Here is a 27,263-nt window from a genome sequence, read left to right on the forward strand (position 1 = left end):
ACCAGTGGCACCTGTGCCTACAGTAGCAGCAGCTGTACCATATCCGGTACCATTACCTACCGTACCTCCAGCTGCGGCCACTTATGTTCACCCGGTAGTACCACCGACGGCTTATGCTTCAGTATATACAGCAACACCGGGAGTTCCTCCTCCGGTTTATTTCGCGGTACCACCTGTAGTATCAGCTCCAGTGTTTCTCCCGACACAGCTCACTGATATTGTCACTGCACGAGCTAGGATTCCAGCATTGGCTGAGTCGATGAAGACTCGTTTCACTCTTTTCCGCGGAGATCTCGATCCGAGTATGGCTCTGTCATGGATAGAGACTATAGAGCAGACTTTCTTCTATATGGCTTGCTCCGAGTGGGAGAAAGCGGAGCTGGCTGCCTACCATTTACGGAATGAAGCTAATGCCTGGTGGATTACTCAGCGTTCTATTATTGGTGAGCGCAACGTCACGTTGACCAGGTTCAGAGAGGCTTTTGAGAGCCGCTTCTTTCCACTGTCTTATCAGATGGCTCGCCGATAGGATTTTATGAGTCTAAGGCAAAACAACCGCTCAGTGACCGAGTATAATAATGAATTCCACCGGTTGGATAAGTTTTGTCCAGAGTTAGTTGCGGAGGACAGAACTCGCATGATGCAGTTTATTCAGGGATTGGATGGTTATCTGCATGTACGGCTTGCCGGTTTAGGGATCACATCTTACTCTGATGCACTGGATCGAGCTTTGATGATAGAGTTAGCTCGTGAGCATATCCGGACAGAAAAAAAGCATCTGGTCGACATCGAGGCGAGATCCAGCGAACGAGCGGGGCGGCATCGAGTAGTCGCGAGCGGTCGGTCGAGTTCTTGGGGTATCTCGTAGGCCTCGAAGTCGAGGCGATCTTCCTCGGGGCGTTCCGGTCTCCTCGGCAGATCGGAAGCAGATCCACCAGCGATATCTGATGTTTCGATGTGGTTCCAGAGACCACATCACTTCACTTTGGAACAGTCGGTTTACTTTTATTGCAAGCGCACGGGCACGAGCCGAGATTGTCGGTGAAGGCTCAAGCCCGACTCCGGAGGTCGAGGCGAAGGGCAATCTAGTCGATCGATGTCTCGAGGAGGCGGAGATTCTCACCCTCACAGCGTCAGCAGGGAGCTGCCTCAGCGGCGGCATTTGGCATGCTTGGGCAGGAGTACTCCAGTGCTGTATCACCGAGTTTTGTTTCAGGACCTTATTATCCGACTCGAAGCGTGCAGACTCGGTCCCGGCCCAGTCGATCACCATCCTCTCGGTCTTCTGGCACATTATCGGCGCCCTCGGTGGCAAGCTTCGCCGCTGGCAGCGTTACCACCTCCTCCTCCGCCAGAGACTGGACGTGTTCATGCGATTACCAGAGAGGATGCGCAGTGAGCCGACGGATCCGTTTTCTGCGGTATGATTTCCATTTATGCATTTCCCGCTGATATATTGATTGATACTGGTAGCTCGCACTCTTTTATATCCCGTACCTTTATGCGGGAGATTGGTAGATTACCTACTGTTAGATTGCAGCGATTGACTGTCTCCCTACCGTCCGGTGATACTTTGGACGTCACCCAGGAGGTCAGAGGTTGCCCGTTAGACTTTGGCAACATAATACTTACGGTAGATCTTCTAGTATTGGAGATGGTCGAGTTTGATATCATTCTTGGCATGGATTGGCTGTCAGTATATCATGCTACTGTTGATTGCCAGACGAGGGTGGTCACCTTCCGGCCTCCGAACCAACCCTCGTGGGATTTCACTGGCATCAGAGATGACGGCATATCGATCATTTCGGCGATTCAGGCTCAGAAGCTGTTGTCACATGGCTGTCAGGGTTTCCTATTATCTTTGATTAGTACAGACGACAGCAGTAGTTCGCAGCTCTCCGAGATATGTTTCGGAGGAACTACCAGGTTTGCCTCCCAGAAGGCAAGTGGAGTTCGCTATTGAGCTGATTCCGGGGACCGCACCGGCATCGAAAGCTCCTTATCGTATGACACCAAAAGAGTTGAACGAGCTGAAAGTTCAACTCCAGGAGCTTTTAGACAGGGGATTTATTCGCCCTAGTGTTTCACCATAGGGTTCTCCAGTTCTGTTTGTCAAGAAAAAGGATGGTACTATGAGGTTATGTATTGACTACAGGCAGCTGAATGCAGTTACCGTCAGAAATAAATATCCTTTACCATGGATCGAGGATTTGTTTGATCAGCTCAGAGGTACATCAGTGTATTCTAAGATTGATCTGCGATCAGGATATCATCAGCTGCGAGTCAGAGACTCAGATATTCAGAAGACAGCTTTCCGTACCAGATACGGTCATTATGAGTTTTTGGTAATGCCATTTGGGCTTACCAATGCTCCAGCGGTAACTATCAATGCTCCTCGAGCAGTCTTCCGCTCCGGCTTCTCGTCCTTCAGAACTACCGCACGCTTCCTTCTCGTCCGCCGGTGTACTCTTCCGCAGCGCCTCATCCCTCGGACGCACCGCATGCCATCCTTCTCGCTAGCTGTGTCTTCTGCTCGACTACCTGTGCTCCTAAGCTCCTGCACACTTAGACACAAAGTTAAAAACATTCAGGACCTAACTTAACTTGTTGATCACACCAAAATAACCTTAGGGTTCCAACAGTGATTGGATCGCAACTAGTGATTATCTCTACATGTGTAATTATGAATATATTGAAATTTTCCTAGTCGTCAAATTGATGCATTCGGGCATCATCAATTCTGTAAGACTAGCACAGGTTATAGTCCTTGGTTCGGCCAAACAACTATTTTCTCACTGCTGGAGACATTGGGATGTCGAGAGTTAAACGTGGATGTTGGTTATGGTAACTAGTTCATTGGAGTGATTCGCTGTAAGACTTCATATGGTTCTCTACATACATATATATAGATATATTTTTGAAGTTCTTACTGCAGCACGAGTGCAATTTCCCTTCGACTTGAGGTATACAAGTCATCTTAGTCATGGAGACTTATACTTTGACATCTTAAGCAGGCATCTCATTGAGGTGTGGACCCGGGATGATTGGGTATAAGTTGAAGTGCCCGAAGGAATTTGGATAGCCTACAGAGAATTCACCGCTCCTTGCGAGGAGACGTATACCCTATGGCAATTCGTTAGGATTATTACTCAAAGTCTTTGGTCCAATCATCACATGTTAAGAATGCGAGACTCTTGTACACATGTACGAGTAATTTGAATATGCAGAACGAGGAAGTATTATTTGGGCTAGGTGTGATGTAGTTAGCCTAGTGGGGACAAGGCACATAGACCATGTCTTGAATCAAGTGGATGTAAGACGAGTGAAAGGAATGAGGCATGAATCACTGAAAATGTTGAAGGGTTTAGAATTAATTCTAAGATCAACTATTATTTTCCAACTAATTAGGAATCATTATGTACTACTAAGTACCACTCATGATCGCTCTATAATTAAGTAGTTAATTATAGACGACCAAGATAAATTGGGAACCTATTGGGTCACGCGCACTAACGAGTCTCTAAAAGACGTAAAACAAGTTAAAGAATAGGATTCTTAGATCAAGAGATAAATATTTGGTTAGACCATACATAAGACAAATATAGAAATATTTGTCGCAATGGAAGCGCGGATGGGCCACATCTCTTATGGAAGAGTGGGACCATATTTGGTTTAATCATGAATTAGTCATGAACCAACTTAGTTTAGTTGTGAACCAAACCAAGAGGTTAATGAGCTAATTTTTTATTAAGGAATAATGGGTTGGATTTAGATTTTCTAATCTAACTCATTAATGAGGGCTATATATTGATATGGTTGAGAGAAAATTATACACATGAGATCATTAATTGGCTTGTAAAGTTTTTGGAAAACCTTAACCCAATTTCTCTTCTCCTCTCCCTCTCGCCTCTCTCTTTGCCGCCGCCAACAAGGGGAAGCCCTTTCCCTTGTTGTCGTGACCACCACAAGGAAGAAATTTCTTCCTTGTGTGCTTCTCTTCCTCTTTCTCTTGATATCTCTTCTTTGTTCGTGGCTAGTAACTTCTGAAGGAGAGACTTGTACTCAAGGAGTCATTTTGAGGAGCTCGGCGTGGATACGAATAGAGATGAGGTTCGACAATGTCACTACGGTTGATGTCCTTCTCGTTACAGGTCATCCGTAAGGTACACCTAGCGAAAATTTACTTTCCGTAAAAATTTAATTACGCAATCATGTTTAGCATGTTGTATCCTTGTATGTGTGTGGTGTGTGTGATGTAATAATTTAAAAATTATTATTATTTTATTTTTCGCTGTACATGTTTACGAAACGTGTTTTAGCACACACGCATCGGGCATATCCCAACACCAGGTCTTCCCACCAGTTGTCAAGTCCGCAGATCCAACTGGACTTCGGCTGGTTGTCAGGTCCCGCGGACCCAACTAGACTTCCCACCAGATATCGGGCCTCGTGAACCTATCTGGATTTCCCACCAACTATCGGATCCCGCGAACCTAGCTGGATTTCAGCCCGCTGTCAGGTCCTTCAGACCAGTCATGTAAGGGCACAAGTCAGCTTAAAACAACATAATAGACGCTAATTAAGAAATGAACTTATAAAAATTTTTAGGAATTTTTTGAGATTTTAAACGAATTCGTAAGCCACGTTTTATGGGGATAGGTCTAGTAAGTCGATAAAAGCCTATTGGAACACCCAATTAGGTTGGGAGTTAATTGAGTAAATAAACCTAAGTTCATTATTAAACCCTAAGTTTAATTGTCCTAAAGCCTTTTGCCGCTCACCCTCTCATCCCGATTTTTTTCCACCTCTCCTCTCCGTCGACGCAACCCACCCCCCTCGTGCCCTAAGCCCTGGCGACCTCGGTGGACGACGCCACAAGGAGCCGATTTCATCGACTACTCTCCACTGCCGGTGCGTCGTCCCATGGGATAGGGCTCCCGTCAGCGGCACAAGAAGAGGAAAATGCAAGTGTAATCCATTCTGTAGGTGTAGATGTTGGTAGGTTGATGGGGTGTTGAATGCATAGAGATTCTGAAGGGTGCCCCTATTTTCTTTATTGAGGTTCTGAGTTTGGTTTTAAACTCCTTGATTAGAGGTTTGTGATGGGTTTTCTATGTGGCTTTGCTTCGCTGCAGCGGTTTGGTTTCATGGGACAGATTTGAGAAGGTTTGGAACGCGATTTGTCTTCCTTGCATTGCGCCTATTGGATGTTTTGGTTTGGAATAGTTTGGATTTGTTTCTTTACTGTGATCTTGCTCTTGGTGATGATGCTGAGTTTCTAGGACGAACTTAGTAGATTGTAACCTTTCCGTTTGTGGTTCTCGTTTCTTCAAGGTTGTTGTAAATTCCAAGAAGATTTGTAGCATTTAGGATGGCTATTCGTTGTGCTTTGACATCTTGTGTTGGCTGTAGTATTCTCGGATAGATTTGAAACGGTTAAAATGACTTTTCATTGTGCTTTTATTTCTTGTGTTGGTAATGGAAATTCTGGACAGATTCAAAGTGTTAAAAGGTGGTTTTCATTGTGCTTTTATCTCGTGTGGTGACTGTGAAAATGCTGGACAGATCTGAAGTGTTAAAAGGGGGTTTTGTCATTGTGCTTTTACCTCTTGTGTTGACTGTGAAAATGCTAGACCGATCCGAAGGAATCAAAATGGGTGTGGTTTAGGTAGATGATTTCATTGTTCCTTTATGATACTTAGAAGTTCTCATTGTTCCCTTATGATACTTGAATGTTTCATTGATTTCTTATGATATTTAGATGGTAAATGCATTGCTTGAAGTTTTGATTTGGGTTCTTTATGAAAGACAGTATAAGACTATGCATGTTTACTTATAATCTATGATATGCATTAAGTTATGTTTGTTTTTTTTATATTAATGATAATTGGACGCTCAAGGGTATGTGTGGTAACAATACGAGATAGGTACCCCGGGATGAGTTCCGGGGAGGGATCCTCCATACAGAAATGATAATGCGACATATGCTGGCTTAAACCATATGAATATAAGTCTTCTAAGAGATACCTCTAGAGTTTGATCATGGATTGAATAAACCGGCTTGAATGACGGTTACCACTAATTCCCCTTAAGTACATGTTTATTAGGTTATACATGTGATTTTTGCTTTTATATGTTATTACAGTCATGCTCCATGTTCACCACCTATTCGTCTCTTAAGCTAACCTTATGCATTCATTCATATATAGTAAATTTCTATTCTATGCTTCCTACCTTTCACTCTAATTCATTATTATGTCCTACTCCTATTAGTGGATTATGCTTACTGGGTCGGTGGACTCATCTTATCATGATTGCAGGTGAGGAAGATGTCATCCCGAATGTGATAGAGGGCACGGAGGCGAAGTAGCTGAGGAGATGAGGTTGAATGCATCACACACTGTCTAGGGGCTCTAAGTGCCGGTTATTAGTCCGATCCTTTTCCTTTGATTGTTATGTTAGCATGAGGTTGAGACTATTTGTTGGCTTGCATTGGTAGGAGATCACAAATGTTTCTTGGGAGATATGTTTTTCTTATTTTTCTTTTAAAATTTTAGACAAATATATGATGTGAAGTTGCTTTCCCTTCAGCTTGGAGTTATGGTTTAGTTTTCGAGTAAATCATCTGTCAATGTATTGTTGATATTGTATGATTCAGTTATGGGTAAGTGGTTAGGGTCATTTCAAGTCAACTCCTACACACTTAGTAGAAGGATTAGACAAACATCACATCTAACTTTAACCTATTTGTCATACATCAAAATCAGAGTATTAGTGCAACCTGCACCAATACTTTGTTTGCAACCATTGCAACTCAACACATCTCTCATTTCATGGTGTTGCAAGAAATAAACTATTGTATCACACTCCAATACTAAAGAAGAATATCGAGACACTACCTTTGAGCTTCTATGGCTATGATGGTTACTTCAAGATATGTGTGTTTCTTTGTCTTCCGATATCCCACTCTTCTATGATATTAATAATGTCATGTAAATCGCTCACAATGATGTCTTTAATGAATGCACAAAACATATTGAGATCGATTATCTAGTACAATATCATGACATTCATGATACTCTACACTTAATTCTCATATTATCACAAGCTCAAATTACAAATATTTTCATCAAATCGCATCCACATCGGCGATTTCAATACCTTGTCTACACCTTTAAGTTGTCTAATGATTTTTCACTTTATGATTGAAGTATGGAAATAGATTATAATTAGAATCAATCATATTTTAATTATTTATTTATTTATTTATTTTCTTACATGAGAATATCTTTAATTATTATAGCTCTAAATAATTTTTTATAATTTCTAATATACCACGTAACAACATAAAAATCTATTACTCTCTGACCAATTAAAAAATCTTCTTATACATCTCAAACCTCATTATTTATACGGTTAATTTTGAGAAAAAAATTAAATTTTCATCACTGTTCTTAAATTAAAATTTTCGAATTTCATGCTCATAATAGTTCAAAGTTTTTTTTTAATCAACTTTTTGATTTCATCCATCTCGCTCTAAATTAAGTTTTTAAAATACTCAAATTATGTATCATAATTTTAAAATTAGTAATTCATATACCCACTTTCTATTTTATCTTCATCCTCAAATCAATTCAACTAAAAAAAATAAATCAGTCGAATCAATTTTATTTTGTTTAAAAAATTCATTAGCTAATTTCGATTAAAATTGGCTGATGGAGCTAGAGTAATGATATGAAATTAGTTTCTATGTGTTCGTCTAGTTTTCCTGATTGTAAAATACTATCAAACATTAATTTGACCCAATATATTGAGAGTAGTGATTTTTTTAACATAAATTAATTTTTTGGATATATTTTCATGTTCAAAAAATCACTAATCTCAATATATTGCGTCGAATTGATATTTGATAGTATTTTTACAATCAGGAGAACTAGACGAACACATAAAACTGATTTCATATCATTTTAAAATCTCTAGGTCCATCAACCGATTTCGGCTAAAATCAGCTGATAGACCTAGAGACATTGAAATGACATAAAATCATTTTTCATATGTTCGTCTAGTTCTTTTGATTGTAAAAATACTATCTAATATCAATTTGATGCAATATATTGAGAGCATTGATTTTTTTAAAACTATGGCCGAATCAACCTAAATAAAATCAATATAGGACCTGCATTCGACCATAATTGGTTGATGGACCTAGAGAGCTCGGAATGAAGTGAAACTAGATTTTATAAGTTCTTCTAGTTCTTATAATTATATCAATTCTCTCAAACATCAATTTGACCCAATATATTGAGAACAGTAATTTTTTAAACATAAATTAATTTTTTAAATATATTCATATTTAAAAATTAATATTCTTAATATATTGGGTCAAATTGAAGTTTAATAGTATTTTTACAATTAAGAGAATTAGACGAACACATAGGAACTGATTTCATGTCATTTCGAAGTCTCTAAGTCCATCAGCCGATTTCAGCCAAAATCGGCTGATGGACATAGAGACCTCGAAATGACATGAAACTAGTTCCTATGTGTTCGTCTAGTTCTCTCTATTATAAAAATATTATCAAATATCAATTTGACCAAATATATTGAGAGCAGTAATTTTTTAAACATGAATTAGTTTTTCCAATACATTCGTATTTAAAAAAATCATCGCTCTCAATATATTGAATCAAATTGATATTTGATAATATTTTTACAATCAAGAGAACTAGGTTAACATATAGAAATTGATTTCATATCATTTTGAGGTCTTTAGGTCCATTAATTGATTTTGGTCGAAATCGATTAATGAATTTTTTAAATAGAATAAAATTGATTTAGCTGATTTATTTTTTAATTAAATTAATTTGAAGACGGGGTAAAATGAGAAGCGGGTATTTGATAATTTTAAAACAATTATATGTGATTTGAATATTTTGAAAATTTATATATTAGGTTCGGTAAAACAGTATCGGTAAATTAGAGAAAAATTCCTAATCACAATCACAACTTTGCATGCAGTCCCTAATCACAAAAAAATTTGTTTTCACTCCCTGCATGCAAAGTATTACTTGTTTCAACTCCCTCATGTAAATTTTGTTACCTAAATTACCCCTCAGATGTTTTAGGTATAAAAAATTTAAAAACGAGTATAATTCCGGTTAAATTCAATACTTTATAATTAGAATTCAGTAATTTATACTAGAATTGAGTATATTTTTCATCAAAATTAACCCTGAAATTTTTTCAGTACAAATAGTCTAAAAATGAGTATTGATCCTGTCCGAACGCTGAGTCGACGGACGCTGAGGACGTGGCGCTCTCCTCTATCTCCAACCAGCTACACAAATCTCCGGCGAACCTGCAAAGAAGTCGAGCCGGGAAGGGGTTCCCGGCGACGACCCTCCGACGCTCAAGTCAGGCAAGAGGAAAACGATAAAGTGGCTCCAAAGATGATAGATTACGTACCTCCGGTGAAGTTTGTGGGCTCTTATATAGAGCTCTAGGGAGGCTTGTGCACACCTGTCGAGGCGTACACGTGTCCTTTACCATACCTCAGTATGGGCTTAGCAGAGGAGCATGTCTGACACCATACTGCTATAGTCCGAGTACCTCTCTGATGGGACAGCAGAACCTTCCATCGTATGATTCTGCGTATGGCTTGGTCGTCGAACATGCCTGTTGTCAGAAGATGTTCCCCAATGTCCTTGTCTCTTTTTTCCCCGAGCCGAGTGTCCATCCGCTCGGCAGGCATCGGTCCGACCGGGCGTAGGTATCGGTCCGACTGGGAAGATTTCACTCCATCACGTGCTCGACTGAGACTGTTCATTCATAGTATTGCTGCTTTACGCCTCGGCCGAGCGGGCTACCCGCTCGGCCCGGCGACCCTGTTCACCATGAGCGTCGGAAATCCGACTCCCCGTCGGGTTGTCTTTGATTCCACCCGGACCCGTTCGGCCGATCGACTCAACCCTTCTCCGCTCGGATGGACCTCATGTTGACCCTTTTGACTTCTGACACGTAGGCTCCCCACAAAGGGGGGCCCCCGTCCTTACTGCCGGATCACTTGCCTCCCCTTCAAGTCTAGTCGAATGAGGCGATTAGTCCGACTGATTGGACCGCCAGTCATGCCGAGCGGCGTCTTTGTGAAACTATCCTCCGCTCGACCCCCACGAGGGTAGCTATGACCTTAGTCAACGCCAACATTCCTCGGATCTCTTCGAAATTTGAGCCAATCTCCGTCATTAAGGTCGAGCACGAGCTCATTAAATGCGCTCCAGTAGCCGAATGTCATGTGGCGCTGCTGCCGTCATCGTACGACAGCGGCGTGGTGTCCGACGGGACATCGACAGTTTTAAATGAACGGCTCGATGAGGGCCTCGGTTCCTGCGACCTGCATCGGACGGTTGAGGCCGATCGGGCCCGACCTTATAAAGCCCTTGCCTTCTCCCCCCGCCGCATCTGCGTCTTCGTGTGTCCCGTAACCTCCTTTGGTGCTTCAGTGCTCCGGCAGCTTTGGTTCTCCCTTTTCCGACGATTCTGTGTTCCTCGTCGATCTTCATTCTTCTCTGTAAGGTTCTTCTTCTTTCCTATCTTTGGTTCTTGTGTTTTCTTTGCGTTTCTTTCCCAAGTTTTGGTCCTCTGGGCGCTGTTTCGTTTGTCATCTTCTTCCTTCTATCATCTGCCTTTCTTCGCCTTTTGTGGTTTCGCCCGTTCGGGCAATGGCCAGTTCTTCTCAACCTCAAGACCCAGCCCTCGGCCCGTGGTATACCACCATGGAGTCGCGGTTCGATCGGCGCAACGCCGATATTCTGATGGACAATTTTGACATCCCCTCCGACTTTGAAATTATCTTACCCTCACCCTCCGCTCGGCCGCACAAACCGCCGCGCGGAGCTATCTGTTTTTTCCGTGACCAGTTCATAGCCGGTCTGCGATTTCCAATCCATCCCTTTATCGTAGAAGTCTGTAATTTTTTCAGCATTCCGCTCGGAAGCTTAGTCCCTAACACCTTCCGCCTTCTATGCGACGTTGTTGTCTTGTTCAAAATCCACAACATTCCCCTCCGACCGGAGGTCTTCTACTATTTTTATTATCCTAAACAGTCTGAGCTGGGTACTTACATGTTCCAAGCTCGGCCCGGTTTAGTCTTCTTTAATAAACTGCCCTCTTCCAATAAACATTGGAAAGAGTACTACTTCTATCTTCGTCTTCCTGAACGGGCCCCTTTCCGAACCCAGTGGCAGGTCGGACCGCCGACCCCCCCTGAGCTAAAGAGGTTCAAGACCCGACCGGACTATCTTCATGCTGCCAATATGCTAGCCGGTCTGAAGTTCGACATCAACAAGTTCTTACCTAAAGGGGTGATGTACATATTTGGCCTGAGTCCGATCCGGACTCCCCTCCCGAGCGGCTTTGATAAGAATTTTACTTGTGCATTCGCCTTGATTGCTAACTGATTTTCTCCTTTTTACTTTGCAGCGGACATTGTCATGGAGTCCGTGATGGCCGGGATTTTGAAGAGGAAAGCGGCGGCGCTCGAGGCCGCAGCCGCCAAGGAGATGGAGCAGCTGGGCATCACCCCGGTCGGCTCTAATGAAGGAGAGAGCGAAACGAATGCGGGGGAGTCGGCCGCTCAGGCTTCTCTCCCGGAGTCGGCGGTTGGCATAACTTCTAGCCGAGGGCCTTCCGTCCGGGAGGAAGGCTCCGCTCAGGAGGAAGAGTGCCCTCTCCGACAAAAGAGGCGTCGAACGGAGACACCACTTCGATCGGCCACTTCCGCCGTCCAGCCGTCCGAACGAACCACTGCCGATTCTCGCGGCAAAGCCCTAGCGATGGAGGCAATCTCATCCGATCGGACCCCATCCCAGATGGACGCGTCCGCGGACCCCCTTGAGGCCATACCTGTCAGCGCCCTTCCGCCCTCTTCCCGCCGAGTCCAACGCTCGGCCATTTTGTCCCAATTTTTCGCACCAGCCTCTGATCCTTCCCCAGCTTTCGATCAGATGACTCCTGGTCAGCGCCGTACCATCAGGGTCTCCTTGCATCTTCCCACCGAAGAGTTGATGCCCGAGTCCGATCGGCCAACCGCGCCTAAGCACATGATCACCATGAAGGGGCCCCTAGCCGAGATGTGGGCCAACGCTCGGGCACGTGTCGCGATGATTCCACTCGGCAATCTGGCCAACAGCCATATGCAGCAGGCCATTGGGGTAAGTGTGTTTTCTTCCGAAGTTTTTTATGTCATAATTCCGATCGATTATTAACATTCCTATTCATGCCAGAGATGGGTAGAGGAGATCGTTGTCTCCAATCGTCTGGCCATGGTGGACGAAGAGTTAAAGAGGCTGAAGGCTTCGGGCGGCCCGTCCGGCTCCCAAGGCCCCTCATACGTCGAGCTGCAGAAAGAGCTCAAGAAGACCCAAGATATGTTGGCAGCTGAGCAAAAGAAGACGGCCGACCAGGCCCATACTCTGGCCGAACTCGAACGACAGGTCAAATCACGGGACGGCAAAATAAGCCTAGCAACCGATCGGAAGAACACGGCTATCGCCGATCTGGAGAAGAAAAATGTCGAGGCCCGGGTCCTGGAGCAGCGAGTCAAAGAGCTGATGGAGCAACTAGACGACGAGAAGGTGAGCCGCTCGGCCGAGGTGATTAAACATAAGGATGAACTGAAGACTTTGCAGGAATCTCTCGAAGCTTCCCAAGCCACCTTCAAGGAATATCAAGAGGCGGAACTCGGCCGAGTCGCAGCCCTGAGGCTGAAGCACATCCGCTCGACCGAATTTTCAGAAAAAGTATGCGAGCGGATGTATACTGCTTTTGAGCTTGCCATCATCGCCACGACGGACTATCTGAAGTCCAAGGGTCAGCTCCCTGACTCCACCAGCATCCCGGCCCAAGACTATGCGGCGCTCCTTAGCAACATCCCTAAGGACCTTTATGATTTTCTGGAATAGAAGTCTTTATGTAATTCGGCCGTTCGGCCAAAAATTTCCTTTTTTGTAATTCGGCTGCTCGGCCTTGATTTCTCTAATTTCAATGAAAAATTTTATCTTTGTGCAACTTCATTTTTACTTTGCATGCTCGTGGGTGATTGATCGGAGCCTATGACACACAACTCGGCCAACTAGGCCTCCCGAGCGGGCGTAGGTGGCATACGATTTGTCACTACTTTCCCTTGCCGCTTATCTTCAAGCGTCTTTCGTTTCGGCCGGACGGTTTATAGTTGCCGGTCCGACTCTTGATATTTAACGTCGGAGCTCGACGGTCTTCCGGCTGAAGGGTTTATAGTCGCCGGTCTGACTCTCGATATTTAACGTCGGAGCTCGACAGTCTTCCGGTCGGGGGGTTTATAGTCGCCGGTGCGACTCTCGATATTTAACATCGGAACTCGACGGTCTTCCAGCCGGGGGGTTTATAGTCGCCGGTCTGACTCTCAATATTTAACGTCGAAAATCGACCGTCTTCCGGCCGGAGGGTTTATAGTCGCTGGTCCGACTCTCGATATTTAACGTCAGAGCTCGACGGTCTCTCGAGGTTTAATAAGCAGGATCGACTCTCGATATTTAATGTCGAGCTCGACGGTCTTCGGAGGGTTTATAGTTGCTGATCGACTCTCGATATTTAACGTCGGAGCTCGGCGGTCTTCGGCTCGGAGGTTTATAGTCGCCGGTCCGACTCTCGATATTTAACGTCGGACCGGTCTTCGGCGGGGGTTTATAGTCGCCGATCCGACTCTCGATATTTAACGTCGGAGCTCGGCGGTCTTCCGGCCGGGTTTATATTCGCGGTCCGACTCTCGATATTTAACGTCGGAGCTCGGCGGTCTTCGGCGGGGTTTATAGCCGCGATCTCTCGATTTAACGTCGGAGCTCCACGGTCTTTCGGCCGGAGGGTTTATAGACGCCGGTCCGACTCTCGATATTTAATGTCGGAGCTCGACGGTCTACCGATTCGGCTGACGATGCCCTATACTTGCGCTAATTTTCTGATTTTTTACTCCTGCATTTCAAGTATACAGCCGAACGGAAAGAATACAGCGTACATTACATTAGCGCAGCTTTCACCCCGCACGGTAAGGCTGGAGGTGGTTCACGCTCCATGGTCGATCTAGTTATCGTCCGTCTTCATCCTCCAGATAATAGGCACCCGAGCGGAGCTTTTCGATGACTTTGAAGGGGCCCGCCTAAGGAGCCTCCAGCTTGCCAACGTCCCCGACCGGCTTTACTTTCTTCCACACTAGGTCGCCGACCTGGAATGCTCTAGGGATCACACGCTGGTTGTAGTTCTGCTTCATTCTCTGCCGGTACGCCATCAGCCGGACGGGCGCCTTGGCTCGCTCTTCGTCGATCAAGTCTAACTCCATATTCCTCCGCTCGGCATTGTCATCATCATAGTTCTGGATCCGGACGAACTCTACGCCAACTTTAATTGGGATAACTGCTTCGCCGCCGTACACTAAATGGAATGGCGTGACGCTCGTTCCCTCCTTTGGAGTCGTGCGGATAGCCCATAGGACGCCTGATAGCTCGTCCACCCAGCTTCCTCCCATATGGTCGAGCTGAGCCCGAAGAATGCGAAGGATCTCTCGGTTGGCTACTTCGGCTTGACCATTGCTTTGGGGGTATGCCACGGACGTGAAGTGCTGCTCGATGCCATAACTTTTGCACCATTCTTCGAGCGTATGACATCCATGCCTTATCATATGAGCCATTGGCCAACCGGCAGTTATATGTTGCACGACATATCTTCTGGCTCCTTCCGATCGGGGCCCCATTTGGAAAAGTTGATGGCCACTAGTGGTCATCGCTCGGGTACACCGTGGGAACGGACCTACGATATCCATTCCCTACTGATCGAACGGACAGGACACTGTAGATGCTTTCATCTCCTCAGCCGGTCGGTGGGAGACGTTGTGGTACTTCTGGCAGGAGAGGCACATCGCGATGGTCCGAGCGACGTCTGCTTGTAGGGTTGGCCAAAAGTGCCCAGCTAGCAGGATCTTCCTAGCCAGCGATCGCCTGCCCGGATGTCCTCCGCACGATCCTTGGTGTACTTCCTGGAGGATGTACTCCGCGTCCTCCGAGCTCACACACTTCAAAAGTGGGCGGGAGAAAGCCTTCTTGTAGAGTTGGTCTCCAACGAGTGTGAACCGACCGGCTCTCCTCCTCAATAGCTGGGTTTCCTCCCGATCGGACGGTGTCGCACCCGAGCGCAGAAACTCCATGATGGCTGTCCTCCAATCGCTCGGGAATGCGAGGCCCTCCATCCGGTCAATGTGCGCCACCAAGGATACTTGCTCAATTGGCTGCTGGATGACGACCAGTGATATTGAACTTGCAAGCTTGGCTAACTCATCTGCTGCCTGGTTCTCTGCTCGGGGTATCTTCTGGATAATGACTTCTCTGAAGTGGGGCTTGAGCTTTTCGAAGGCCTTAGCGTAGAGCTTGAGCCGAGCGTTGTTAATCTCAAAAGCGCCCGAGAGCTGTTGGGTGGCCAGCTGAGAGTCTGAATGGAGTGTCACCCGACCGGCTCCTACATGCTGGGCTGCCTGCAAGCCGGCTATGAGGGTCTCATACTCCGCTTCATTATTTGTGGCTTTGTAGTCCAGCCGGATGGATAGGTGCATCCGTTCTTCTTGCGGAGAGAGTAATAGCACACCAATCCCGCACCCGAGCTGAGTGGACGATCCATCCACAAATATTTTCCACATAGCTTCGGGTTCGGGATTTTGCACTTCGGTAACAAAATCTGCTAAGGACTACACCTTTATTGCCGAACGGGGTTGATACTGAATGTCAAATTCACTCAACTCCGTTGTCTATTTGATGAGCCGTCCAGATGCTTCTGGGTTCAGCAGCACTCTTCCCAATGGGCTATTTGTCCGGACGATGATTGTATGTGCTAGGAAATAAGGACGAAGTCTCCGAGCGGCGAGGACCAAAGCAAAAGCCAGCTTCTCGAGCCCAGTGTAGCGAGATTCAGCATCTTTTAGAATATGACTCAAGAAGTACACGGGTTGTTCTTCACCGCTCGTCCTTACTAATGTCGAGCCTACTGCCTGCTCGGTTAAAGATAAATAAATACAAAGCGGCTCACCTACAGCTGGCTTGGCTAGCACGGGCAAGGAGTTCAGGTATGTCTTCAGCTCCTCAAACGCCCGATCGCATTCCTCGTCCCAATGAAACTTAGTAGCTTTGCGTAGGATCTTGAAAAAAGAGAGACTCCGGTCGGCAGTCTTAGAGATGAATCTTGACAATGCAGTTATCTGCCTGGTCAGACGTTGTACTTCCCTCAGATTTCTTGGGGGCGACATATCTTGCAACGCTTTTACCTTGCTGGGATTTGCCTCTATACCCCGCTCGGTCACTATATAGCCCAAGAAACGCCCGCCTTTTGCTCAGAACAAACATTTCTGAGGGTTCAACTTGACTCCATACTTCCTCAACGTTTGGAAGGTCTCCTCCATGTCCGTAAAAAGATCAGCCGCTCGGACGGACTTGATGAGAATATCATCCACGTACACTTCTAAATTGCGTCCGATCTGCTCCTTGAATACTTTATTCATCAAGCGCTGGTAGGTCGCTCCCGCGTTCTTCAGTCCGAACGACATTACATTGTAACAGTAAGTGTCGTCGGCTGTGACGAAGCTGACCTTCTCTTGATCTCCTCGGGCGAGCGGTACCTGATGGTAGCCCTGATAGGCGTCTAGCATGTATATCAGCTCGCACCCGGCTGTGGAGTCCACCAGTTGATCAATCCGGGACAGAGGGTAGAAATCCTTTGGGCATGCTTTGTTGAGATCCCGGAAATCGATGCAAACCCTCCACTTGTTGCCCGGCTTGGAAACTAGCACTACATTCGCGAGCCATCTCGGGAACTAGACCTCCCTTATATGGTCGGCCTCCAGGAGCTTCTCGACCTCCGCTCGGATGATGGCGTTTTGTTCGGCGCTAAAGTCCCTCTTCCTTTGCTTCACCGGCCGAGCGTCCGGTCGGACGTAAAGCTCATGCTGTGCTATACCTGGCGAAATTCCCGACAGCTCATGCGTCGACCAAACGAAGACGTCGCAGTTTCTCTGGAGACATTTGATCACCTCCTTTTTCTAGTTTGCCTCCAGATCGACCGCAATGTATGTGGTGGCCTCCGGTCGGGTCGGGTGGATCTGCACCTCCTCTTGCTCTTCATAAACCAAAGAGGGTGGTTTTTCGGTTATGGTGTTCACCTCGATCCGGGGCATCTTCCGCGCGGAATTAGCTTCGGTTCAGACCATTTCGACGTAGCATCGCCGAGCCGCCAGCTGGTCTCCTCGTACTTCTCCAACTTTATTTTCAACCGGGAACTTAATTTTCTGGTAGAAAGTAGAGACGGCTGCTCGGAACTCACTAAGCGTCGGTCGCCCCAGGATAACATTGTATGCTGAGGGAGAGTCGACCACGACGAAGTTGGCAGTCCGCGTCCTTCTGAGCGGCTCTTCTCCCAGTGAAATAGCCAGTCAGACTTGTCCGACCGGTAGAACTTCATTGCCCGTAAACCCGTAGAGGGGGGTTGTCATAGGCAGCAACTCGGCTCGATCAATTTGCAGTTGGTCGAAAGCCTTTTTAAATATAATGTTGACCGAGCTGCCTGTATCGATGAAAATGCGGTGAATAGTATAGTTAGCTATTACCGCTTTGATGATGAGGGCGTCGTCATGTGGCACTTCGACTCCCTCAAGGTCCCTGGGCCCGAAGCTGATTTCGGGCCCGCTCGCTCGTTCTTGACTGCAGCCGACCGCATGGATCTCGAGCTGCCTGACACTCGCCTTCCTTGCTCTGTTGGAGTCACCTCCGGTCGGTCCGCCAGCGATGATGTTGATTTCACCCCGGGACGTGTTGCTTCTATTTTCTTCCTCCCGTGCGGACGGCCTAGGCCGCTCCTTAGATACCCGGGGATCGTCCTCGTGCCCCTGAGGATGATACCGCTCGGGAGACTTTTTGGATATCCGCCGACCGGCTTCATGGTGTCGCTATCGCCTGTCGGATGATGGCGATCGACGGCGACCACTCCGGGGAGCGGGGTGGGCGATCAGGGGAAGGCTTCGGTAATCTCGTGTGCTATGCGTGTCAGTCCGGTGGAACGAGCAAAACATAGGGGTCCATACCTTCTTTTTTGGTTTGGGCAGCTCGGCGGCTACCTCTTGGATGACGTGGGACCTTGCGTGATGAGGGCGGACTGCTTCGGTTCGCGGTCCTCTGGGCGGCTGGTGGCCAGTGAGCGGCTTCCGCTCGGCAGGGGCTAGCCGCTCAGTTAGAGCTTCTTTTCTTCGGGCCGCCTGGGCTTCCTCCACATTAATATACTCATTGGCTCGGTGTAGCATATGATCATAGTCTCGGGGCGGCTTTCGAATAAGTGAACGGAAAAAGTCACCGTCCACAAGGCCTTGCGTGAACGCATTCATCATTGTTTCTGAGGTGGGCGTTGGAATATCCATGGCCACCCGGTTGAATCGTTGGATGTAAGATCGGAGCGACTCCCTGGGCTCTTGCTTGATGGCGAATAGACTGACACTGGTCTTCTGGTAACGCCGACTGCTCGCAAAATGATGGAGAAAAGCGATGCGAAACTCTTTAAAGCTGGTGATGGATCCGTCCGGCAGCCTCCGGAACCATCGTTGCGCCGATCCCGAGAGGGTGGTAAGGAACACTCGGCATTTCACTCCATCTGTATATTGATGTAGTGTAGTTGTGTTGTCGAACTTACCTAGATGGTCGTCCGGGTCGGTGGTTTCGTTGTATTCCCCGATCGCCGGGGGCACATAATGCTTTGGCAGAGGGTCCCGCAGGATGGCCTCTGAAAACTGCCGGTTGATTCGCTCGGGGGAGGCGTCCGTTCGGGGAGCCTTGCCTTTTCTGTAGTCTCGCCTGGGCGCCTCGTCGGATGAAGATCCTCGATCAAGGTTAGCTGGTGCGACTTCAGGAGGCGTACGGAATAGGACCCGATGAAATGGAATCGGGGCAGGCGGTGCTTCTCCTTGGATGCCGATCGGATCCTTATCTCGGCCCCATGTTGCTGCCGCTCGGCCTCCTGACGCTGACGTCACTTGTTGCTCTGGTCGCTCGGCTTGCGCCTTCTGTTTCTGTTGCTCCACGAGCTTAGCTGCTCTTGCCTCGATTAGAGCGTCGAGCTCCTCCTGGGAGAGCATCACGGTGTGAGGTCGTCTAGCTTCGTCCATCTCTTCCGCTCGGATTCAGGTAAGCTTTCCACAGACGGCGCCAATTTGATCCTGTCCGAACGCTGAGTCGACGGACGCTGGGGACGTGGCGCTCTCCTCTATCTCCAACCAGCTACACAAATCTCCGGCGAACCTGCAAAGAAGTCGAGCCGGGAAAGGGTTCCCGGCGACGACCCTCCGACGCTCAAGTCAGGCAAGAGGAAAACGATGAAGTGGCTCCAAAGATGATAGATTGCGTACCTCCGGTGAAGTTTGTGGGCTCTTATATAGAGCTCTAGGGAGGCTTGTGCACACTTGTCGAGGCGTACACGTGTCCTTTACCATACCTCAGTATGGGCTTACCAGAGGAGCATGTCTGACACCATACTGCTATAGTCCGAGTACCTCTCTGATGGGACAGCAGAACCTTCCATCGTATGATTCTGCGTATGGCTTGGTCGTCGAACATGCCTGTTGTCAGAAGATGTTCCCCAATGTCCTTGTCTCTTTTTTCCCCGAGCCGAGCATCCATCCGCTCGACAGGCATCGGTCCGACCGGGCGTAGGTATCGGTCTGACCGGGAAGATTTCACTCCATCACGTGCTCGGCTGAGACTGTTCATTCACAGTATTGCTGCTTTACGCCTCGGCAGAGCGGGCTACCCGCTCGGCCCGGCGACCCTGTTCACCATGAGCGTCGGAGACCCAACTCCCCGTCAGGTTGTCTTTGATTCCGCCCGGACCCGTTCGGCCGATCGACTCAACCCTTCTCCGCTCGGATGGACCTCATGTTGACACTTTTGACTTCTGACACGTAGGCTCCCCACAAAGGGGGTCCCCCGTCCTTACTGCCGGATCAAGTATAATTCCTATTAAATTCAGCACATTAAACTAGAATTTAGTATATTTTCTATTAAATTGAGCACGACTTTTTTCCTGCTTAATATAATTACTTAAAAATTTAGCACCATTTACCATTTAAAGAAAATATAGTAGATTTTTCATCAAATTGAGTATCATTTTAAAAAAAAATCTAGTATAGTTTTCATCCAATTAAGTTGAAAAAAGAATCGTGCTCAATTTGATAGAAAATATAATAGATTTTAATTTAATGTACTGAATTTAAAAAAAATAATACTGATTTTTAAATTTTTTATACTAAAAGTATCATGGACAATTAGATAATATATTTTGACTAGGAAATAAAAATAAAAAATTTTACCACTAACAACCCCTGTAAAATTTTATTTCATAATAGAGAGTACAAGCAAAGTTACCCAAAAAGTATTAGCAATGTCCTAAGTTTATCTATGAGAACTTTGAACAACTAAAGACAACGGAACATGAGAACTCTCACGGCGCAATTAATGCCGTGTTGTACTTGGTACAAAAAAGTCAATGGATCACGTTACGGCTTAGACTTCCATGTACCAGCATTAACTGGTTGTTGAACGTGTGATTCAGTGATTGTACAATTTTATGTCGATATAATAAAAATATCTTAGAAGTAATAAATTCTTTTTATTTTTTGTTAAATTTAAATTGGGGGAAAAAATAAATTTTTAAAAAATACTTTTCATTTGCGTTACCTTGAGTATTTTATTTCTGAAAAAAATATTAAAAAAATGTTGGACAAAATAATATATTTTCGGAGAACGTACGAATTAGTTGAATTTAAATATATTAAATTAATTCAATTTAACTGTCATAATCTGAACCGATAATCTCAATTTATCCATAGGAGTTAACTTCTGTTAAGTGTTGAACATTGATTGTACAGTGTCGAGCGAGCAAAGCGAATGACTGGCCGAGCAGACCGAGTAAGTGGTTGGGCGAGCGAGTGCATGCGGCCGGGCGGGCTTGAGGCCGAGTGAACAAAGAGGCCGAGCAAGCGAACGACTGAGTGAATGAGTGTTCAGCCGAGCGGACCAAGCAAACTGACAGAGCAAGTTGAGGTCGAACGAGCGTGTAGCCGAGCGAAGAAGAGCCCAAGCGAGTTGCGACCGAATGACGTGTGATAGAACGAACGTAGAGGCCGAGTGAGCTGAGCAAGCGGCCAAACGAACTGAGCGAGCGGCTGAGCGAACTGACCGAGTGAGCTGAGGTCGAACGGGCGTGCAGCCGAGCGAACACAGAGGTCGACCGAGTTAGTGGCCGAGCGAACGCAGAATTCGAGCGGGCAGATGGACCGAGACCTATGAGGGTCACAGTTTCCTTGAAAAAGATTCGCTCCACCCTCCGACTGTGCTTCGAGATTTCCTCGATGGTGAACTGTGATTCCCACCAAGCACTGATGGTCACGACGAACTGAGAGGTACTCGACTGCTATCACGAGCACTGCACTACACTAAGCAAGAGATGCATGACAGAAGAGAATGAGAACGTAGATGGAGAGCTTCAACTTTTTTAGCATAACCTTTTACCTGTGGTCGCAGCCTACTTATATAGGAACTTAGACCAATGAGCAGCGTTAATGGTTGTTTAATGATTATTATTTGTCAGTTGTGAAAAACCAATGTTTCACTCGGCTGCATAAATATTTAATTTAGTGCATCTATTACACCCTTAAATAAGTAGCAAAAAGTTTATGTATCAAAATTTTAGTTGTTCTAATTGGGTAAATTTTACCTCGGCTGGTCCGACATTCGGCGTGCACAGATCACGTTTGCACACGAGTCAATTTGGTTCGGTACAATCCGAACCTTAGATTTACACTCCTGTTGTGTACTCACTCATGAGAGCAAGTCTCTCCCATATATATATAAAAGTAAACTATATATATAAAAGATTATATATCAGAATATATTTATAACAGACAAATAACTCAAGTAAACTATATATATATATATATATATAAAAGTAAAGATTATATATCAGAATATATTTATAACAGACAAATAACTCAAGTAAACTATATATATATATATATATATATATATATATATATATATATATAAAAGTAAAGATTATATATCAGAATATATTTATAACAGACAAATAACTCAGGTAAACTAGATTAGAGTAAACAGTTAGAAGATAGGTTTGGGGATGAGGAACTTGACTAATAGTAAAATATAATGGTTAGATTATAAATTTAGAAATAATTTTTTAATTTATAGGAATCAATCAAACTCATATAATTAAATAAATTTTATTTTCATTATATTTTACTATTAAACTCATCCCCATAATTATTTCTATTATTTAATCAAACACCCCATTTATTAGATTCTCAATAATCAGTTAAAATTCATCTATAGATTCGCATTTGGTCGGGCGAATCCAACAAGCGTGTAAACCGAACTAATTAAACTCAAATAAAAAAAATACAAATATCAAAAACTTATTAATTAATTCATAAACATCTACGTGTCTTTGAAAATCAGGAGCCAATCTAGTTTATGGGCAAAACATCGTTGAAAAAAATTAAAAACTGAATTAAAAAACTGAATTATTGAGGGCGACTAAACGCAATGAAAAAAAATATATGCATTATTGCCTTGAAATAACCTAGTCAACTCCTTTAGCCAACAGTGAAACGTTGAATTATTTATGAATAGGATAATTAAAAAATTACACGATTATTGGATCACACTCTATAATTTATATGTTTATTTTTTTATCAAGATTTGTCTTTTTCTATCGATGTGATTTTGAAATTAATTTGTCCATTTATATATCTATATATATATAATAGTTGAAATGTTAACAAAGGTGGCATATACCAATAGAAAAAAATACGATTAATTTATTAAAATAGATAAATTTACATTTGGACCATGATTTGCCCTTATAACATATATGTCATGTCATTTTATTTGTTAATTTTTTTTTGTAAGCTTAGAAAATTTTGAGACTATAAAATTATTAAGGTTATTAATTATAAAATTTACTCATCAATAAGATAGTCACCATTGATTTAGTTTATGAACTTTAATACTTTTGAGATCATAAAACTTCTAAACCACTTTCATAAATGAATTGGAATGTGATAAGGTAAAATTTTACATAATCAAATTATTATTTTCAAATTTAATCATAGATAGCTAATAAATATTTAAGTTAAGTGGGAAGATGTTGGGTTTTTTCTACACTAATTGAGAAAACACACCATTGGTATTTTTTAATATAATTTTTCTCTATTTATTTTACTTCAAATAAATAAAAATAATAATAATAGCCATATTTTGTTTATATGGTAGAAGATATACTAAACCAACTTAGACTTTACAATCCAACTAATTCTAGAGATAACGATTAATTTTTTACTAACTACGTACTAGAGTAAATCAAGAAACACGGATGGATCATAATAGACGATCTAGCATCATAAATAATTTGAACTCTTCGGATGTAATGTGCACAGTCATTACTTAGAAAATTCGTGTTGGTTCTGGTGCCGGTAAGAGATGGTAAATTATCCTACAAGTTAGATTTACAACTGCTTTCCTTTTAGCAAAGACAACACATGTTAATTAAACAAAAATAAGTTAACATAAAAGAAAGGAAGAGTCAAAGATTTTACTTGGTTATAACCGGAGAAATTGTTAATCTAAAGTGTTAAAAGCACTGACAAAACTCTTCTTTGATTTAAGTGGAAAAGTCTCTTACAAAAATGAAAATACGGACACTTTAAACCAGAATTACAAGAGAAGTACGAGAGTGTGTTCTCCCAAATGAAGAGGACTAGAGATGTATTTATAGTCTATTGGTCGAAAATAGTCGTTTATTGATGTTGCAACTCCGGGTGCCTGGACCCGATTCGAGCGCCCCCAACGGTGCATTTTATCTGCTTGCAACGGCTACACAACGGTCTGAGGATAAAACTTTATCCTCGCCGGGGCGCTTGGAACGAATTTGGGCACTTAGAGTGTTGCTGACATGGGCATACTGTTGGGGTTGCAAGTCCTAGTTACGGCTAGGCAAAGAAGTCCTAGTAAGTCGGGTGGATCGAGGGGCGGAAGACCTAGTGGGTCGAGCATCGGACATGGGAAGCATGTGGTCCTTTATTTGAGAGAGAGATTGTTGGGTTTGCAAGGTTGCAAATATAGTCCCACATTGAAAACACATGGGAAAGATCATGAGTTTATAAGAGAAAAGATATCTCTATCAGAAACGATTCGCCAAGGAGACCCTATTGTGCCAGGGGAGTCCGGGCGCCTGGACATAGTCCAAACGCCAAACAAGTCAACACAATGTTGACTTGTCCAGTCTTCTGCTTCGGTCGCTTGGGCCGACGTACTCTTCCGTAGCTTCTCTATCTCTCAGATGCACGAAACTCATTGACTCGCTTCTTGTGTTATCCTTCTCGTCCACTGGGTCTTCCACTCAATTTTTTTTTGTGTTTTTAAGTTCTTACACACTTAGACATAAGGATCAAAGATAACAAAATCTAACTTAACTTGATTGATTAAATCAAAATTTATTAGGAGTACTTTATTCTACTAGGAATAACCCATAATATTATATATATATATATATATATATATATATATATATATATATATATATATATATATATATATATATATATATATATATATATATAACTTTACTGAATATTTATTATAATTCGATATTACCTATAATATACTTTATTAATAACTAAAATTCTTAAAATGAAAACTCTAAATAAATGGATCCTAAAATTCCACAATTGATCGTCACGGAGCACGCCGATCATCGTGTATTCGTTTTGAATGCTATATAAACCCATCGCCACCGGCACCACCGCCATTCATCGTCGATCCTTGGTATAATTAAGGCTCGCCGGTCGGCAGTCAATCGATCGCCGGTGGCACCATGGCGTTTTTCTCCAATATCCCGTTCTTTAGGAGCAGCGGCGGCGGCGGCCACAACAACAACAACAACAGCAGCAGCAACCGTGCCAACGAGTTCATCCTCATCCGCACCTACAGCTTTGCCCGCCTCGGCCGCTACCTCCACAAGCTCGTCCTCTTCCTCTACCGCTTCTCCGTCTTTCACTTCTCCCCCTTCTTCCTCCACGTCGTCTACTTCGGCGGCCTTGTCCTCCTCGGCTCCCTCCTCATGTCCGTCCTGCCGCCGTCTAATCCAGACTACAATCCCCGCTACGTCGACATGTTCTTCATGTCCACCTCCGCCCTCACCGTCTCCGGTCTCGGCACGGTCGTCATGGAGGACCTATCCTCCCCGCAAGTTATCGTCCTCGCCCTCCTCATGCTCGTCGGCGGCGAGGCCTTCGTCACCCTCCTCGGCCTCCTCCTCCAGAGAATCAAACCCCCCGCCGCCCAAGGCAGCCAAGTGGCCGGCGAAGAATCCGACGATCAGAACGACGTCGCAGTCGACATCATCGTCGCCGACAACCACGACGTCGTGACTCATCGTGAGGCGGCGGCGGCGAAGGAGGAGGAGCACTTGGCGTCCCTTTGCGTCCGGAGAATGGGCAACATTTTGATGGCGTACATCTTCGTCTTCCACGTCTTCGGAATCGTGTCCCTCGTGATCTACTTCAAATGCGTCTCCGACGCGCGCCAAATTTTAGCCGCCAAAGGCATCGACACCTTCCTGTTCGCCTTCTCCTCCACGGCCTCCTCCTTCGCGAACGGCGGCATCATCGCCACCAACGAGAACATGGCCATCTTCAACCGGAACCCGACGGTTCTGCTGCTGATGATCGCCCAGGTCCTCGCCGGCAACACATTGCTGCCACTCTTCCTCCGGTGGACGGTTTCGGCGCTGAGGAGGCTGACCAAGAAGCAGGATCTCGACCGGACGCTGAAGGCCGACGCCGTCGTCGTCGAGCCGCTGCTGCCGGCGGCCGAGACGCGCCGCGTCTCCCTCACGGTGGTAGGGCTGCTGACGGCGCTGTTGGGCCTCTTCCTCGCCATGGACTGGGACGGCGCCGTCTTCGCCGGGCAGACTCCGTTCGAGAAGTTCTCTAGCGCGTTCTTCATCGCCGCTAACTCCCGGCACGCCGGCGAGAACTCCATCGACCCCTCCCTCATCTCACCAGCCGTCCTCGTGTTCATCATCGTCATGATGTGAGTATTAATCCCTCAATCTCTCTCTTTCCTTGCAAATCCTCCGCTCAAAAACAGAAAATTAATCAAGCTACTGTTCTTGCTTTAATTCCAGGTATCTTCCCTCCTCCATGACCTTCACGCCAATTCACGACGATGAAGATGAAAAGAAGACGAACAAAGAAAAGAAGAAAAAGACGATGAAGAAGAAGTCGTCGTCATGGATCGCACACCTAATCTTCTCGCAACTTTCTTACATTATCATCTTCGTCATGGCCATCTGCATCATAGAGAGAAAGAAGCTCTCAAGAGATCCACTCAACTTCAGCACCTTGAACATCATCTTTGAAGTCATGAGGTAATTAATTAATTAATTAAAAGTTAATGAGATATATATTAAATCTATTTAAATTCTAATTTTAAAAAATATATGTAATATATATATTTCTCTACTCTCAGTGGATATGGAAATGTTGGATTGTCGACTGGTTATAGTTGTGCAAGGCTGCAAAGAATACATCCAGAGGCAGTGTGTGCAGACAAGCCTTACTCATTGTCAGGGAAGTGGAGTGATGGAGGGAAGGTGATTTTGTGCTTCGTCATGCTTTATGGAAGGCTCAAGAAGTTCTCTGCCAATGGTGGCAAAGGATGGAAGCTTTACTGATTAATTACTCATGGTCTAATTATTTTGAAATTAATTAATACTACTTCTTGCGAAATGTGCATGGTGTGAGGAAGAAAGGTTGGTCAATGGAAGTATAGGAGGCCTAGTGATTTGATTATTAATGATACATGTTGATTTGTAATAATATTTTCTCAAAAGTAACGATGAAATGAATAATCTTGTTGTTTTATATGTCAAAACTATATACAAGAATTTTGTGATGTTTCTTGAAATCCTCGCACACTCACACTAGCTAGTATATATATTAATTTCGATAACGAATATATCACTAAAGATTTGGAGTTTGAATCTATATAAGTGCTATTGAAATTCTTACTTAATTTTATAGTGGCCCTTATTTCTCCCTATCTAGGGCACTCGCACGATATTATGAAATAACATTT

At 44.7% G+C, this 27,263-nt stretch overlaps 1 protein-coding gene across 1 annotated transcript; it reads left to right on the forward strand.

Moving 5' to 3' along the window:
• Nucleotides 1–24,888: 24,888 nt before the first annotated feature.
• Nucleotides 24,889–27,047, forward strand: LOC122043190 (cation transporter HKT2-like). Its single transcript, XM_042603699.1, has 3 exons — nt 24,889–26,216; nt 26,311–26,553; nt 26,655–27,047. The coding sequence occupies exons 1-3, from the start codon at nt 24,997–24,999 to the stop codon at nt 26,857–26,859; spliced, it is 1,668 nt and encodes a 555-aa protein (XP_042459633.1). The 5' UTR covers nt 24,889–24,996; the 3' UTR covers nt 26,860–27,047.
• The last annotated feature ends 216 nt before the right edge of the window (nt 27,048–27,263 follow it).

Source organism: Zingiber officinale, chromosome 1B (genome assembly GCF_018446385.1).
Source record: "Zingiber officinale cultivar Zhangliang chromosome 1B, Zo_v1.1, whole genome shotgun sequence".
NCBI classification, from domain to species: Eukaryota; Viridiplantae; Streptophyta; class Magnoliopsida; order Zingiberales; family Zingiberaceae; genus Zingiber; species Zingiber officinale.